This window comes from Engystomops pustulosus, chromosome 5, assembly GCF_040894005.1.
Source record: "Engystomops pustulosus chromosome 5, aEngPut4.maternal, whole genome shotgun sequence".
In the NCBI taxonomy this organism is placed as follows: domain Eukaryota; kingdom Metazoa; phylum Chordata; class Amphibia; order Anura; family Leptodactylidae; genus Engystomops; species Engystomops pustulosus.
This window is the reverse complement of record NC_092415.1, coordinates 110,170,140-110,188,450: the sequence shown is the minus strand read 5'-3', so window position 1 is coordinate 110,188,450 and position 18,311 is coordinate 110,170,140. Positions and strand designations below refer to the sequence as shown.

The window sequence follows — 18,311 nt, the reverse complement described above, 5'->3', positions numbered from 1 at the left end:
CCATAGATATATAGTATTATTATTATAAGTATTTGGCAGGATTCATTTGCTGTGCTTGTAAAGTTGTTAGCCTGAGATCCTTTCAACTCTTTATGCAAGTGACCAATGTCCTTCTCTCATCTATGGTTACCATGCTCTTTTTTCAAAAAGAAAATTTAAAATGGATTGTTTATCTTAAAACTAAATGCAACTATATATTGAAGTCAGTTAAAAAGAACCTGCCATGCTAATTAACATACCTAAATAATGATTAAAGACATTAAAAGCTATGATTAAAAAGCATTCCTCTAATCCCTAAATGGTTCATTTCTATTGCTACAATGTTAAAAAAAAAAATCAGTTTGTAAACGTATATGCAACTCACCAGATGTGAGTACAATCACACTAAGTAAGTACAATGAGGTCCTGCATAATCAATGGTTACTGCATTGTCCTGCCTTTTGATTACAGGTCTCACTAGGACAGGATGCTGTGTGGAACATTGAAAGAGAGCTCTGTTACATCATTGAGCACTTAAAGTGACCAGGGTGATGCCATTTAAGGTCCTAATCTACCCCATTTATGTATGTTAACACAGGAAATCACAGCATGCCTCCATAGAGGATGGGGATGAGTAAAAGTCAATAGAGACCTGCTGTGATTTTATGTGATCAGATACATACATGGTGTGGATATTGCAAATGTAACAGGACCTGAGATGAAATCATCCCGGTCACATGACATGCTGAGAAGAGTCAGGGACATAGGGAGGGACTCGATCCTTCTGATGCCAGGTAAGATAAAGTTAATTTATGGGGATGTAAGGGAAACATGTTTTAGATAAAATAAGGATTTCGGTGATTTAATAGGGCTCTATAGGAACCTGCCACTAGCTGTATTTGTAAACATGTGGTGACAGGTTCCCTTTAACAAAATAAAATTTTAATTCTACTCGCCTACCTGTTTCCAAACAGGTCCTACGATGATCACTGCTGCAGCTCTGTCAACTCTGTTGTATACTGAGGCAATGATGTCTGAGCTACCCACAAAAGCAGCTGATCTGCAGCAGCAATTACCAGGAGGACCATGGAAAAGTGTAGGTTTTATTTAATACAAGTAGCTGTTTGCAGGTTTATGTTACCTCTCGTCTGTGACAACCCCTTTTAAGGCCTCATGCAGATGGCCATAGGTTTCACCCAGTCCGAAATCACATGGCGAAGTGGGTGGGGGGCTCTCCACTCCCATTATCTTTCAACAGAGAGCTGAGTGGGCTCACTGCAAACAGGCAGGAATAGGATCTATCCTATCTTTTCCGATGTAGATGCACTTTGGTAAGAACTCATTGCACCAAGGCTACGTACCGCTATGGCGGCTAAGAACTAGCTACCGTTTTTTGCAGCTAGTTTACACCGCAATATAAGGTCGTGTGCATAAGGCCTTAATCTAAGTTGCCCAAGTGTGTGAACAGTGTGTACTGCATAGAAGTCTCTATACCAATACATGTCCTAAGACAGTGATGGCAGACCTTTTGGAGATAGAGTACCCAAGCTACAACCTTAACCCACTTATATGTCGCAAAGTGCCAACATGATAATTTAAGCAGTAACTTATTGATCTCTGCTGTATCACAGGTTTCAATTGCATTGGGATCCTGAGTTCACCAATACAAGAGAAAGATTATGGAGTAATTTTGATTGTAGATTCCCTCCAGGGTCCCCTGAAGAGGAAGGATCAGGGGATGCAGAGCAGGAGCTCCAATGACAATCCATCTCTATCCACACCTTCTCGCTCCTCCTGTAGTCCTGGCAGCTAAGGATGTGTCGCTTTAAAATAGCGCTGAGCTTGGCACGTCCTGGGCTGTACTGGATCACAGGAGAAAGCCTTGAGTCCAATCTGGCAAACTCTGTGTTGGGTTGAAGGACTGGGTGCCCACAGAAAGGGCTCCGAGTGCCACCTCTGGCACCCGTGCCATAGGTTCGACACCACTGTCCTAAGATATTGTTGCATAGATTATTATTACCCTCCTTTTACAGAATGTGGAAAAAGCTATGAAATCTAATTCAATAAAAATCTGAAAATTGCCTTAGCATTTGATATAAAAATGTAAACTGAGTGCAGTGTGTTAAGTTTATGCATAAACTTAATATTTTACCTAGTAAAATTATTTTGATGCTGTAGGATTTCAATATGCCATTCTCTCGGTACTCACATATAGTACTTTATAGGAGATATCTATAGAAAATATGTTCTCACCAGTATCCACTTGGGGTATAATGCCTGTAAGAAGACATTTCTGTAGGAGCCCACAAGAACCACTTTCTTGGCAAGCCAGTTTGTTCAGTCAACAGATAAACTTTCCAGCACTTATATGACTAGAATAGGTAACTCCACAGTATGTGTTCATCTACATCAGCAATAAACACACTTCTAATAAATAAACAATTTATCTATAGTAGATGAAAACCGTTAACAATTGTTGAAGATTTATCAATCTGTTTACAGCAGAATTCTGTTGTAAATTGTGCCCAAAATATGGCATGAGACACTTTAATAAATCTGGTGTGGAATAAGGCTACATAAAGTCAATTTTTTTGTAACTGTCCTACTACAAATTTTGACAAATCTATCCCGTGGTGTACCGATCTTAAAGGGGTTATCCAGGGCAATAAAGATTTCCCAGGTTCTCCAAGTATTCATAGTTCATCATCCTAATGAACATTCATTATCTTGATTCATACTTTGAATCATCCGTCAATATATGGTTACACATCATCCTGCGAATGTTTACTGAGAGTGTATCCACCCGTACTAGCCTACACAGGGCTAGAACCCCCCTCCCCCTCCACTACACCTTCCAGGCTCTGCTGCATTCATCCAGCTCACTACCCCTTCCTGCTCAGTATACAGTAAACTTTTACCCTGTCCACCTCCTGCATCTTTCTCCAGTCAGGTTTCCAAGACAGAGCCAACATAAAGAAAACCGCACCTGTTTTAGCTGTTAGGTAGCTTCCTTGACATCTAGCATGACTTTGAGGAAGCCTTATGACATGATGCCAGCCTGCCCCCAGTATACAGTCAGCAAGCCTGCCCCCAGGATGTAGCCAGCCAGCCACATTGCTTCACATTTATTACTGCAGCTCGACAGAATTGTGTCACACACTGTATAATAAACGTACACCAAATATAAAAAGGTGCAACTGTGCGCCAGATTACGCCAGATAATTGAACAGCGTGGACCACTATTGAATTATCTGGCGCACTCTACTCATTACTGAAGCAAAATGCACTAAGGCAGATTGCTTCAGTTTTTATATATCTGGCCAAATATCCAGAAATAAAATGCAGAGTGTCAACACTCCACACAGTTGATGCGTTGAATTTACCCACAGCAAAATGTGCGACATTTCAGCTCCTAAGTGGAAAATAGCACCAATGAGCTGAAACAACACACCTTTGGCCAGCGGTGAATAAAACAGGCGATCACATATGTGAGGGAGAGGATTGTCATATACCCTGTTTCCCCGAAAATAAGACAGTGTCTTATATTAATTTTTGCTCCTAAAGAGGCACTAGGTCTTATTTTCACAGGATGTCTTATTTTTCCATGATCAAGAATTTACATTTATCATTAAACAAAAAATCAACTTCTCTAACATCCTTATAATTCTACAAACTCTAAATTTCATGCTGTATTTCTTGTGACTCCATTTCTATTAGATTCATTGGCCCCTGTCTCACTTTCACTTTCCATAAATGACCCTTCTTATCCTGGTAGCTGCTGGGATCACATTTGCAGCACAACAGTCAGTGATTTAATTCTATGAATTCTTCCCCATGTCACATCCTTCTGCAGCATCTAAAAGATTTACTAATACTAATGTATGGCACGAGGTGAGCCGCTGCAATGACTGCCGCTAGGTCTTATTTTCAGGGGAGGCCTTATATTTCTAATCCTGAACAAAATTGTACTAGGTCTTATTTTCAGGGGATGTCTTATTTTAGGGGAAACAGGGTATGAGGTCCACCTCATATGTGACAAACCTACCCCCTATCATATATGTGTTTCAATATGCGTCACTTATATGTTGGTGGGTGGTCACACTTGTCATAGGGGTGGTAACATATGAGTTGTGGAAACCTCATATGTGAAAATCCCCCATGACAAATGTGAACACATGAGTCCACTAAACTATACATGCCTAAATTTATTATATATGGGCAAGGTGCATATAGTACTGCTATTTTCGACAAATCCGCGCACCAATAGCTGATAATAATGGCTCTTGCAAATTGGATGAAATCGCTGCTGTGAAAGTTAAGTCCCTGATAACCCCTTTAACTGAATTGCATTAGTGCCTGGAACTGGAACACTTAAAATGGAAAAATAAAAGGTTGCTTGGGAAGGAATTAAAAAAACCCACAGCTCCTGCTCCCGACACCCATGTTACTCTGGGAATTCTGGTTTCAGTTGGAATTTCCATCGGGCGCACAGGACCCACTTCATACAAAATTACATCGATTTCCAGTGGTCTGAGCTTAGCGTGTAGTCTAATACTACACTATACTCCGTTACTTCCGCCTGGCCGCTGGACTGAAAACCTAAAGAACAGAAATGATGCGAGAACTGGGAAAACCCCATTTAGAGAACACATTATTTAGCAGTTTCCTATGAGAAGGACACGTAGCATTGAAGAAAACTGAATTTCCAGGAGAATACTTTCTTAACTTGAACATAACAAATCACATACAGTACAAATAAATAAACAAGTCAAAGGACATGAACATGTATGTCATCTACTCCTGCGTACAAAGGCACTTTAGAAGAGTATTATGAAATGCTGGCAAGCTTTTCTGCAGGTAAACATTAGTTCAGTCAAGTTAACCTGCCTCTGTGATACAAATCTTCTGGATTTGGAGCGTCTTGTGTAAACTGAAGAACGTTCTATTCAGCCACTTTTTTTCTACCTTTCAAACTTCCAAAGCTGATTCTTATCCGAGGCATTACAAGGCTGCATCTGCACATCTCCCCGGCCTTCTGATGTACGATAGGAGCTAAGACATTTGTCTGAATTAGGGTGATATATTGTTCCATCCTGAATAAAAAAACAACATTATTTGTGCATATTTAGGTACAATTAGACTGTGTAACCCATGTTTACCATATTTTATATCAAATAAAAAAAATTTGACCTGGGTCTTAAATTCAACAAAATTGGAAAACCACCTACTAGAGAGAATTTCCAACCCCTGGCGGTATGTATTACTTGTAATACAAAAACTGTTTACAGAATCCCAAAACCTACAAAAACAAAGCCACATATAGATAAGTATAAACAATATATTTATTAACCCCTTATCTCCAACTGTTTTCAACATTAATTCCATGGCCATTTTCAGTTTTTTCCCGTCAATGCCTTCTACAAGCCAAGACGGTTTAATTTTTCCGTCACTATAGTTGTTTGGGGTCTTGTATTTTTTGGGACAAAATGTTGTTTTTTAATAGCACAATTTTGAGTTTCATATATCCTACAGCTGAACTTTTATTAATTCTTTCTGTGCAATCTACTTAACCACCAGGCCCTTTTTCGTTTTTGTGTTTTCATTTTTCACTCTTAAAAAAAAACTTCAAAAATTGTTAATTTTTTTATTTTTCCATGTAAAGAGCTGTGTGAGGGCTTGTTTTTTTGCATAACAAATTGCACTTCATAGTGATGGTATTTAACCCCTTAACGCCAAAGCCACTTTTCACCTTCCTGACACGGCCCATTTTTTCAAATCTGCCCTGTGTCGCTATAAATGGTTATAACTTTGAATCGCTTTAACATATCCAAGTGATTTTAAAATAGTTTTCTCGTGACACTTTATACTTCATGTTAGTTGAAGAATTTTGGTGGTATGTTTTGCATTTATTTATGAGAAAATCACATATTTGGTGAAAATTTGGAAAAATTCTTGATTTTCGAACTTCAAAATGTTCTTCTTTTTCCACACATAGTCATAACCGCAAAAAAACGTAATAACTAACATTCACCGAATGTCTACTTTATGTGGACATGTTTTTTTATGCATACTCTTATTTTTGTAGGATGTTATGGGTCTTTGAACTTTAGGTGCGATTTTTCACATTTTCACAAATCCTGCTATTGAGGGACCTGCTAAGTATTCAAGTCACTTTGAGAAGGCTAAATAGTAGTAAAACCTCATAAATGACCCCATTATAGAAACCATACCCCTCAACGTACATAAAACAACTTTTATGAAGTTTGTTAACCCTTTAATTGTTTTACAGGGGTTAAAACAAAATCGGATGCAATTTTGAAAGTAAATTTTTATTGGCTAAATGAATGTGTTTTTCAAAAAATTTACAAATTCTCAGTGGATAAAATACCAAATCACTCCACAAAATTTGATACCCAATCCCTCCCGCGTATAACAATACCCCATATGTGGTGGTAACCTGCTGTATGGGCAGACGCCAGGGCATCGAAGGGAAGCTGCGCCATTCAGAGCAGATTATTCATTGTCACTTTTTATTGGCTATACAATCTTTATTTTTTTGGCAACTTGGACATATAAGGGCTTATTTTTGCAACATGAGATGCACTTTACAAATACTTCATTTTAGTGGGTCATTAGCTTATTGATGAGATTGTATTAATTTTTCACAGATCATGAAAAAAATTACTCTTGTATTTCATTTATTACGGTGAAGGCTTTGCTATGTGATATAATCACTGGAATAAAAATCATTTAAAAAATCAAAATCCAGTGTGTGCCATGTTCTCCATATAGATTAACCGTGGACTGAGAATCCTACATTGAGCACCACGCCTCTATCAAGTGTGCGGTTACTATTGTTCTACGTGTGTGTCAGGATCAGTGGATCCTCTGGACCACCGCGGGAGATGGAACTAGCCGACACCTGGGACCGGAATCTAAGTGGCACCTGGTTTTGCACCAGAGCCCGCCGCAAAGCGGGTTGGACTTGCTGCTGCAGGATACCACCAGGTCGTTCCCAGGCGTGACCAGCCTGCGGTGGCAGCCGAGGTCGAGGTACCTTAGCAGAAGACAGTCTCGTAGTCAGGTCCAGGCTCGGGGTCATGGAAAGCAGCAGAGATGCGAGGTCAAGTCCAAATCCGGGGTCAGCAACGGGAGGTCCAGGAAGGTGGGAACGGGAACACAGGCACACGGAACACAGCAACACGGAGGAACTCGGGTAACACAGGACTAGGGAGCGGAGACACACAGGAACGCAGGAATACACAGGAATGCAGGAATACACAGGAACGCAGATAATCACCAGGAAGCTTTCTCTTAGGCTGTGAGGCACAAAGATCCGGCAGGGAACACAGGAAGAGGCAGGATTCTTAAAGGTGAGGTGTTCAGCCAGTGCACCAATTAGCGGTGCACTGGCCCTTTAAATTTTCGGAAGGAGCCGCGCGCGCGCCCTAGGAGGCGGGGACACGCGCGTACGGCAGTCCGGGGAAGAGCAGGAGCCGGGAGAGGTGAGTGAGACCGGGCAGCAACGGGGGCACACGGAGGAGCACGGATGCGCCCGCGATCTGAGACAGGGATCGCGGGAGCACCCGTGACAGTACCCCCTCCTCTTCGTCCTACCTCTCTTCTTGGGCCCGAGAAAAAGTTGGAGCAGGCTCTTGTCCAGGATGTTATCCTCTGGCTCCCAAGATCTCTCCTCAGGACCAAATCCTTTCCAGTCTACCAGAAACAACCGCCTACCTCTCACTCTCTTAGTATCCAGGATCTCTTTCACCTCGAAGACATCGGTGGAATCAGCTTGTGGTGCCGGAGGAGGAGTAATTTGTCAGTTGAAGCGGTTGAAGATGACTGGCTTAAGGAGAGAATGTTAAAAGAGTTAGGAATGCGCATGCTGGGAGGCAGACGCAACTTGTAAGCCACCGGGTTGATGCGGCTGAGAATTTCAAATGGACCCAAAACAGGGGTCCCAATTTGTAGCTCGGGATCTTCAGCCGAACATACTTGGCGGACAGCCAGACCCTGTCACCAGGAGCTAAAACAGTAAATGGTCGGCGTCTTTTGTCTGCTTGACGCTTGGTCTGGGCTGTAGCTTGGAGCAATGAGGTGTGGACTTCCTCCCAGATGGCTTTCAGATCACGTACCAGGTCCTCCACCGCAGGAACATCTGCAGACATGGGTAACGGAAGAGGAGGCCGAGGATGCAGTTCGTAGTTAATAAAAAAGGGAGCAGAACCGGCAGAAGTGGAGTCCAGGGAATTGTAAGAGAACTCCGCCCATGGTAGAAGAGAGGCCCAGTCGTCCTGACGGGCAGAGACGAAGTGGCGGAGATAGCAACCTAAAGCCTGATTCACCCTCTCCACTTGGCCATTAGTCTGTGGGTAATAGGCAGAAGAGAAGTCCAAGTTCACCTGCAACTGGTTGCACAGAGATCTCCAGAATTTGGACACAAACTGAACTCCTCGATCCGAGACGATGTGCCGAGGGAGACCATGAAGCCGGAAAATATGCTGGAAGAAGAGGCTGGCGAGACGTGGAGCAGAAGGCAAACCTGGTAGTGGGACAAAGTGAGCCATCTTCGAAAAGCGGTCAGTCACCACCCAGATAACGGTGTTGCCAGAAGATGGCGGCAGATCCGTAACAAAGTCCATAGCCACATGAGACCATGGGCTGGTAGGCACGGGTAACGGCAACAGAAGACCAGCAGGTTTTAGTTGTGAGGGCTTGTTGCGGGCACAAAAGTCACAGGAACCCACAAAATCCCGAACGTCCTTGACCAAATCAGGCCACCAGTAGAATCGGGAAATTAGGGACTGGTGGATCACAATGGTGGCAAGATCAGGCTGACTGGGAGGAGAGCCTCGGCGGGATCCATGGCCGGATCTTACTGTCAGGATCAGTGGATCCTATGGACCACCGCGGGAGATGGAACTAGCCGACACCTGGGACCGGAATCTAAGTGGCACCTGGTTTTCACCAGAGACCGCCGCAAAGCGGGTTGGACTTGCTGTGGCAGGATACCACCAGGTCGTTCCCAGGCGTGACCAGCCTGCGGTGGCAGCCGAGGTTGAGGTACCTTAGCAGAAGACAGTCTCGTAGTCAGGGCAGGCGGGAGAGATGCGAGGTCAAGTCCAAATCCGGGGTCAGCAACGGGAGGTCCAGGCAGGTGGGAACGGGAACACAGGCACACGGAACACAGCAACACGGAGGAACTCGGGTAACACGGGAACACAGGACTCGGGAGTAGAGACACACAGGAATGCAGGAATACACAGGAATGCAGGAATACACAGGAACGCAGATAATCACCAGGAAGCTTTCTCTTAGGCTGCGAGGCACAAAGATCCGGCAGGGAACACAGGAAGAGGCAGGATTCTTAAAGGTGAGGTGTTCAGCCAGTGTACCAATTAGCGGTGCACTGGCCCTTTAAATTTTCAGAAGGAGCCGCGTGCGCGCCCTAGGAGGCGGGGACGCGCGCATACAGTAGTCCGGGGAAGAGCAGGAGCCGGGAGAGGCGAGTGAGACCGGGCAGCAGCGGGCGCACACGGAGGAGCACGGATGCGCCCGCGATCTGAGACAGGGATCGCGGGAGCACCCGTGACAGCAGCGGGGGCACACGGAGGAGCACGGATGTGCCCGCGATCCGAGATAGGGATCGCGGGAGCACCCGGGACAGTGTGGACATAAAAGTAAAAACATACACACAAAAATATTAACCTGTTCACGCTTGCATCCGATATATCGGACGCTGAGCTCAGTGGGAGGTGTCGGCATCGCCAGACGGTGGTGATTGGTGGTGTTGCAGAGAGTGGTGCTAGTGATCTGTCCCTTTACTGTACCCCAAAACACATCATTACCACCCCCATCGTCTGTTTTCCCTATCCCCCACAACTCCTCAATTGCGATCTGTTAGGGCGAGTAGTAGCAGTGTGGGGGAGCAGTAGCAGTGTGGTGGAGTAGCACGGAGGAGTAGGCGTAGCGCCGAGGAGGAGCAGGCCGTGAGTGGAGCAGGCCTTGTGTGGAGCAGGATCAGGCCTTGTGTGGAGCAGGATCAGGCCTTCTGTGGAGCAGGAGCAGCCGTTGTGTGGAGGAGGAGCAGCCGTTGTGTGGAGGAGGAGCAGGCGTTGTTCTGTGTAGGTTGTGTACTATCCCCCCCATCATGTCCCAGAAGACATACACTGACTTGAAGGCATATAATTATATGGCCTCCGATATGGAGTCAGCTAGTGGGGACGAGTGTGTGGACGTTTTATTTGTCACCTCGTCCTCACAAAGCGAAGGCAGTGCTGAAGGTAGTGCTGAAGTGCCTGGGACTTCTGAAGTGCCTTGGTACAAGGACAAGAAAAGATCGCATCATGATTTTTGGGGTGTTTGTATCCCGTGGCAGTAGCTGGGCACAAGATGACAATGGATATTTTGCACTATGCACTTCATCTTTGGGGTCCATCTGTGGGGTTAAAATGCTCACTACACCTCTAGATTAATTCATGGAGGGTTGTAGTTTTCAAATATGGTCAGTTCTCTTTTACTGTACTGATCCCTAAGGGCATCTACAAATGTTTTATAGTGCAAATAAAAAAAAAAAGTAAATGTCTGTGCTCCAATTCTTTTCCGAGCCCTGCCATGTCTCCATTTTGTAGATTATTGCCACTTACTTGGGAGAACCTGCATGATGATTATTGGGGTGTTTGTCTCCAGTGGCATGAATTGGGTAAAATACTTTTGACACTACAGTGACAAATTTTGAGAAATTGCAGAGCAAATTTTACTTGACACCATTCAATTTGTGTTTCATTTGAGCATGGATCTTATGGGTTAAAATGCTCATACAACCCTAAATAATTGCTTTGATGGTTGCTCTTTCCTAAAATGGGGTCACTACTCTGGGGTTTCTATTGTACTGGTACCTCAGGGCCGCCCCAACACTAGTCTAGTGAAAAGGGTGCTCCAAATGCTAGATTTTTCTTGTCCCTTCTCAGGCCTGCCGTGTCTCCAGCCTGTAGACTACTGTCACACAGGGGGTATGCCATACCCGTAGTAACCCAGAGAATGATTTTTGGGGTGCTTATCCACTGTGGCATTGTCACGGGTGCTCCCGTGATCCCTGTCTCGGATCGCGGGCGCATCCGTGCTCCTCCATGTGCCCCCGCTGCTGCCCGGTCTCACTTACCTCTCCCGGCTCCTGCGCTTCCCCGGACTGCCGTGCGCACGCGTCCCCGCCTCCTAGGGCACACGCGCGGCTCCTGCCGAAAATTTAAAGGGCCAGCGCACCGCTAATTGGTGCACTGGCTGAACACCTCACCTTTAAGAATCCTGCCTCTTCCTGTGTTCCTTGCCGGATCTTTGTGCCTCATAGCCTTAGAGAAAGCTTCCAAGCGAGTATTCCTGCGTTCCTGTGTATTCCTGTGTGTTCCCACTCCTGAGTCCTGTGTTGCCGTGTTACCTGAGTTCCTCCGTGTTCCTCCTGAGTTCCCACCTGCCTGGACCTCCCGTTGCTGACCCCGGACTTGGACCTGACGTTGCATCCCTGCCACCTGCCCTGACCCTGTGCCTGGACCTGTCTACGAGATTGTCATCCGCTAAGGTACCTCGATCTCGGCTGCCACCATGGGCTAGTCACACCTGGGAACGACCTAGTGGTATCCTGCCGCAGCAAGTCCAACCCGCTTTGCGGCGGGCTCTGGTGAATACCAGGTGCCGCTAGGCTCCGGTTCCGGGTGTTGGCTAGTTCCATCTCCCGCGGTGGTCCAGAGGATCCACTGATCCTAACAGTAAGATCCGGCCATGGATCCCGCCGAGGCTCCTTCTCCCAGTCAGCTTGATCTCGCCACCATCGTGATCCACCAGTCCCGGCAGATTGCAGCACAGCGGAATCAGCTAGAGCAAGTCACCGCCATGCTTCAACAACTACTAGCTACCCAACATCAGCAACAGTCTCCTGAAGCGGCCGCTGCGACCCCTGCTACCCCGGCTTATCTTCCTGCTGCTGAACCCAGGCTACGCCTCTCTTTGCCCGGCAAGTATGATGGAGATCCCAAGATGTGCAGGGGCTTCATAACCCAGTGCTCCTTGCACATAGAACTCATGCCGTCGCAATTTGCCACAGAGCGGTCCAAGGTGGCATTTGTCCTCAGCCTTCTTTCTGGGAAAGCACTGGCTTGGGCTACTCCGCTTTGGGACAGAGATGACCCGGTTGTGTCTAGCCTCACTGCGTTTCTGTCCGGTCAGTCTTCGAGGAACCAGCACGGGCCTCCTCTGCGGAGTCTGCATTGTTGAACCTGCGTCAGGGCAACTCATCGGTGGGAGAGTACGCAGTTCAATTCCGCACCCTTGCTTCTGAACTTGCTTGGAACGATGCAGCCCTCATCGCTACATTTAAGAAAGGGCTCTCTGCGCAGGTTAAGGACACACTGGCAGCTCGGGACCTTCCATCTACTCTGAGTGGCCTCATCACCTTGGCCACTCGAATTGATGTTCGGTTTAAGGAGCGAGCTGAGGAACTACGCTCCGAGTATCCCCAAGGCCGTGTTAGATTCTTTCCTCGCCTGGCGCTAGTCTTCCAAAGGCCGCTCCAGGCCCCGCCTGAATCTTCTGCTGAGGAACCCATGCAGGTTGACCGAACCCGGCTCACTCTACAAGAGCGTTCCAGACGACGTCAGGAGAACTTGTGCATGTATTGTGCCAGCCCACAATACTTCGTCGGGTCTTGCCCTGTACATCCCCAACGCCCGGGAAACGCCAGCACCTAGGCTTCTCAGGAGAAGTGTCCCTAGGTGTGAATAAAGCTTCTCCACGCTTGATTCTCCCTGTGCTCCTCAGCATTGGCACCGGTACTCCGGTCCAGGTTTCTGCTTTCCTGGATTCGGGCTCCACAGCGAACTTTGTAGATGCTGCACTTGTCGCCCTGCATCACTTCCCGGTGGTTCGTCTTGAGAAGCCCTTGTCCATTGCCTCAGTCAGTGGCCAGATTCTCTCCGTGCCTATCTGGTTTCGCACTGAACCCCTGCTCCTACAAGTTGGTGCATTACATAAAGAGAGACTCTCCTTTTTTGTGCTGCCACAGTGCACTTCCACTCTCCTGCTGGGTCTCCCCTGTTTGCAGCATCATGCCCCTGTTCTGGACTGGTGTTCTGGGGAGATTCTCCGTTGGGGTCCGGATTGCTCCTCACGCTACATGACGGTTCCACATCCGCTCCCTGTCAGGACTGCTACCTTGTCTCTCAAGCCTCTGGAGGGACTTCCAGCACCGACTTTGCAGACGTGTTTTCTAAAAAACAAGCCGAGACCCTTCCTCCACATCGTCCCTATGATTGCCCCATTGACCTGCTGCCTGGATCTTCTCCACCACGGGGTCGGGTGTATCCGCTCTCGGTTCCTGAGACTGCCGCTATGTCGGAATATGTTAAGGAAAATCTGCAAAGACGTTTCATCCGCAAATCCTCCTCGCCAGCTGGCGCTGGTTTCTTTTTTGTCACTAAAAAGGATGTCTCTCTCCGCCCCTGTATAGACTATCGCGGTCTCAACAAGGTCACCGTTAAGAACCGCTATCCTCTGCCGTTTATCACGGAGCTATTTGATCGCCTGCGGGGTGCAAGAATTTTTTCCAAATCGGATCTTCCTGGGGCCTACAACCTCATCCGCATCAGGAAGGGTGACGAGTGGAAGACCGCCTTTAACACCCGTGATGGGCATTTTGAATATCTAGTTATGCCCTTCGGACTTTGTAATGCGCCAGCCGTTTTCCAGGAATTTTTAAATGATATTTTCCGGGACTTATTGTACAGTTGTGTTGTGGTTTACCTGGATGACATCCTCGTGTATTCTGCCAATCTGGAGTCCCACCAGTCTCATGTACGGCAAGTTCTCAGCCGCCTCAGGACAAACCACCTCTATGCCAAGCTGGAGAAGTGCCACTTTCATCAGAGGAGCCTTCCATTCCTCGGCTACATAATTTCTGATAAAGGTTTGCAGATGGATCCTGCCAAGTTATCTGCGGTTCTTCAGTGGCCACGCCCAGTGGGACTGCGAGCTATACAAAGATTTCTGGGCTTTGCTGATTATTATAGACAATTTATCCCACATTTCTCCTCTCTGGTCGCGCCGATGGTGGCGCTTACGAAAAAGGGTGCTAATCCCCGTGTCTGGCCACCAGCAGCAGAAGAAGCCTTCATGAAATTAAAAACTGCTTTTTCCTCCGCTTCAGTCCTTACCCGACCGGATACTGAAAAGCCGTTCCTGGTGGAGGTTGATGCCTCCTCCGTCGGTGCTGGGGCAGTCCTTACCCAGAAGGGTCCTAGGGGACGAACACTCACTTGTGGTTTCTTCTCCAAAACCTTCTCCTCCGCGGAGAGAAATGATTCCATTGCAGATCGGGAGCTTCTAGCCATCAAGCTGGCTTTGGAAGAGTGGCGTCATCTGCTGGAGGGAGCCCGATATCCAGTCAGCATTTTCACGGACCACAAAAGCCTTCAGTACCTTCAGACGGCTCAGCGTTTGAATCCACGTCAAGCCCGGTGGTCCCTCTTCTTTTCTTTCTTTGACTTCCGAATCCATTTTCGCGCTGCAGAGAAAAACATCAAGGCTGATGCCATGTCCCGTGCTTCTGATGTTATGGGGCATATTGTTCCTCCAGAGAGACTTGTGCTTGCCGCGCCGGTGGATCTCCGGCAGCTGCCTCCCGGCAAGACTTATGTGCGATCTGGTCTCCGAAAGAGGATTCTGACCTGGGGACATTCTTCTCGTGTGGCTGGGCACCCTGGGGTGCAGCGCTCTGTGGCCTTAATTTCCCGATTCTACTGGTGGCCTGATTTGGTCAAGGACGTTCGGGATTTTGTGGGTTCCTGTGCCTCTTGTGGCCGCAACAAGCCCTCACAACTAAAACCTGCTGGTCTTCTGTTGCCGTTACCCGTGCCTACCAGCCCATGGTCTCATGTGGCTATGGACTTTGTTACGGATCTACCGCCATCTTCTGGCAACACCGTTATCTGGGTGGTGACTGACCGCTTTCGAAGATGTCTCACTTTGTCCCTCTACCAGGTTTGCCTTCTGCTCCACGTCTCGCCAGCCTCTTCTTCCAGCATATTTTCCGGCTTCATGGTCTCCCTCGGCACATCGTCTCGGATCGAGGAGTTCAGTTTGTGTCCAAATTCTGGAGATCTCTGTGCAACCAGTTGCAGGTGAACTTGGACTTCTCTTCTGCCTATCACCCACAGACTAACGGCCAAGTGGAGAGGGTGAATCAGACTTTAGGTTGCTATGTCCGCCACTTCGTCTCTGCCCGTCAGGACGACTGGGCAGCTCTTCTACCATGGGCGGAGTTCTCTTACAATTCCCTGGACTCCACTTCTGCCGGTTCTGCTCCCTTTTTTATTAACTACGGACTGCATCCTCGGCCTCCTCTTCCGTTACCCACGTCTGCAGATGTTCCTGCTGTGGAGGACCTGGTACGTGATCTGAAAGCCATCTGGGAGCAAGTCCACACCTCATTGCTCCGAGCTACAGCCCAGACCAAGCGTCAAGCAGACAAAAGACGCCGACCATTTCCTGTTTTAGCTCCTGGTGACAGGGTCTGGCTGTCCGCCAAGTATGTTCGGCTGAAGATCCCGAGCTATAAATTGGGACCCCGGTTCTTGGGTCCATTTGAAATTCTCAGCCGCATCAACCCGGTGGCTTACAAGTTGCATCTGCCTCCCAGCATGCGCATTCCTAATTCTTTCCACGTTTCTCTCCTTAAGCCAGTCATCTTCAACCGCTTCAACCGACAAATTACTCCTCCTCCGGCACCACAAGCTGATTCCACCGATGTCTTCGAGGTGAAAGAGATCCTGGATACTAAGACTGTGAGAGGTAGGCGGTTGTTTCTGGTAGACTGGAAAGGATTTGGTCCTGAGGAGAGATCTTGGGAGCCAGAGGATAACATCCTGGACAAGAGCCTACTCCAATGTTTTCTCAGGCCCAAGAAGAGAGGGAGGCTGAAGGGGGGTACTGTCACGGGTGCTCCCACGATCCCTGTCTCGGATCGCGGGCGCATCCGTGCTCCTCCATGCGCCCCCGCTGCTGCCCGGTCTCACTTACCTCTCCCGGCTTAAGAATCCTGCCTCTTCCTGTGTTCCTTGCCGGATCTTTGTGCCTCATAGCCTTAGAGAAAGCTTCCAAGCGAGTATTCCTGCGTTCCTGTGTATTCCTGTATTCCTGCGTATTCCTGTGTGTTCCCACTCCTGAGTCCTGTGTTGCCGTGTTACCTGAGTTCCTCCGTGTTGCTGTGTGCCTGTGTTCCCGTTCCCACCTGCCTGGACCTCCTGTTGCTGACCCCGGACTTGGACCTGACGTTGCATCCCTGCCGCCTGCCCTGACCCTGTGCCTGGACCTGTCTACGAGATTGTCATCCGCTAAGGTACCTCGACCTCGGCTGCCACCGTGGGCTAGTCACACCTGGGAACGACCTAGTGGTATCCTGCCGCAGCAAGTCCAACCCGCTTTGCGGCGGGCTCTGGTGAATACCAGGTGCCGCTAGGCTCCGGTTCCGGGTGTTGACTAGTTCCATCTCCCGCGGTGGTCCAGAGGATCCACTGATCCTAACAGGCATGAGTTGGGCTGAATACATTTCTTCCTACTATGGCACATTTGAGAAAAAAATGCAATTCTTACACTGCCCCCTTCACTTTGTATTACATTAGGCCGTGCATCTCAGGGGTTAAAATGTTCATACAACCCTAGATAAGTTCTTTGAGGGGTGCCCTTTCCTAAAATGGGGTCACTACTCCGGGGTTTCTATTGTACTGATACCTCAGGGACACCCCAACATCAGTCTAGTGAAAAGGGTGTTCCAAAAGCTAAATTTTGCTTGTCCCTTGTCAGCCCTGTCATGTCCCCGGCCTGTAGACTATTGCCACTCATGGGGTATTGCCATACCCATTAATAACTTGCAGAATGATTTTTGGGGTGTTTATCCAAAGTGGCATGACTTGGGCTGATTTCATTTGTCACTACAATGACACATTTGAGAAAGCAATGCTTGTCTAGTGACAAGGGTGCTCCAAAAGCAAAATGTTGCTCCTTCTCTTATCAGCCCTGCCAGTCCCCAGCCTGTCAATTTTTGGCACATGTGTGGTATTTCCAACAACCCACAGAATGATTTTTGGGGTATTTGTCTAAAGTAGCATAAGTTGGGCACAATAATTTAGGCACAAAAATGACATTTTTGAGATAAAAACACAATTTTTGCTTTGAAACATTTAATTTGCATTCAATTGTGACCAGCATGTTGGGGGTTAAAATGCTCGCCACAACCAATGATAAATTCTTTGAGGGGTGTAGTTTCCAAAATGGTAAATTTCTCGGGGGTTTCTATTACACTGGTACCCCTAGGGCCCTGCGAACATGACATGGCACTCCAAATCCAAACATGTGTAACCGGAGCTCCAAAGGCAAAATTTTGCTCCTTCCGTTCTCAGCCCTACTGTGTGCCCAGCCTGTCAATTATTGGCACATGTGTGGTATTGCCATACTCAGGACAACTCGCAGAAGGATTTTTGGGGTGTTTGTCTAAAGTGCCATGGGTTGGGCACAATATATTAGGCACTAAAATGACATTTTTTTAAATAAAAACAACATTTTTGCTCTGCACCATTTACTTTGCATAAGATTTTGACCAGCATTCTTTGAGGGGTCTGGTTTCCTAAATGGTGACATCTTTGGGGGTTTTCTATTGTACGGTTACTTCAGGGGCTCTTCAAGTACACTGTGGCACCACAAAGCATTTGAAGCCAAATTGACCTTCCAAAAATAGTACAAACTCTGTTCTGGACATGGCTGTGGGACGAAACAGCAGTTGACATCCACATGTCTGGTATTGCCGTACTCGGAAGCAGAGCAAACATTTTCGGATGTTTATGTATATTTTTCCTTCAAAATGTGTCCAGTTTAGGGCTAAATGAGAATAATATTATTCAAAAATTTTAATTTCAAATTGTTCAATCCATTTTTGTTTGCTTCCAGAGAAAGAATGAAAGGGTTAACACACTTCTCAAATGCTGATTTGAATAGTTTGAGATGTTAGGTTCATAAAATGAGGGTGGGGGGTATATAATACATAGACCTTTGTAGGGCACTTTAAACTGAATTGGTCACCAAAAATTTTGCGTTTTTCAAATCTCTTGAAAATCTGAGAAGTTGGTACCAAAACTTGAAACCTTCTCAGATCCGTAAAAAAAAAAATGGTAACGTAAAACAAATTATGGAAATAAAAAGAAGATCAATGGTAAATGGTTTGTACAAAAAAAAGTTTTGGTATGACTTTTTGTCTAAAAAGTAGAACATTTGAAACTTTGAAAATTGAT

At 46.9% G+C, this 18,311-nt stretch overlaps 1 protein-coding gene across 2 annotated transcripts in view; it reads right to left on the bottom strand.

The window, feature by feature from the left end:
- GALNT4 (polypeptide N-acetylgalactosaminyltransferase 4) overlaps positions 1 to 18,311 on the bottom strand; it is a 154,480-nt gene that overhangs the window by 29,252 nt on the left and 106,917 nt on the right. The window contains exon 11 of one of the 2 annotated variants that reach the window (XM_072152908.1): positions 4,040 to 5,072. The exons of the other annotated variant lie outside the window; for it this stretch is intronic. Within the exon in view, the coding sequence (XP_072009009.1) occupies positions 4,941 to 5,072 (132 nt within the window). The 3' untranslated portion in view covers positions 4,040 to 4,940. Of the gene's footprint in view, positions 1 to 4,039; positions 5,073 to 18,311 lie in introns of those variants that run through there. 2 annotated transcript variants of the gene reach the window in all.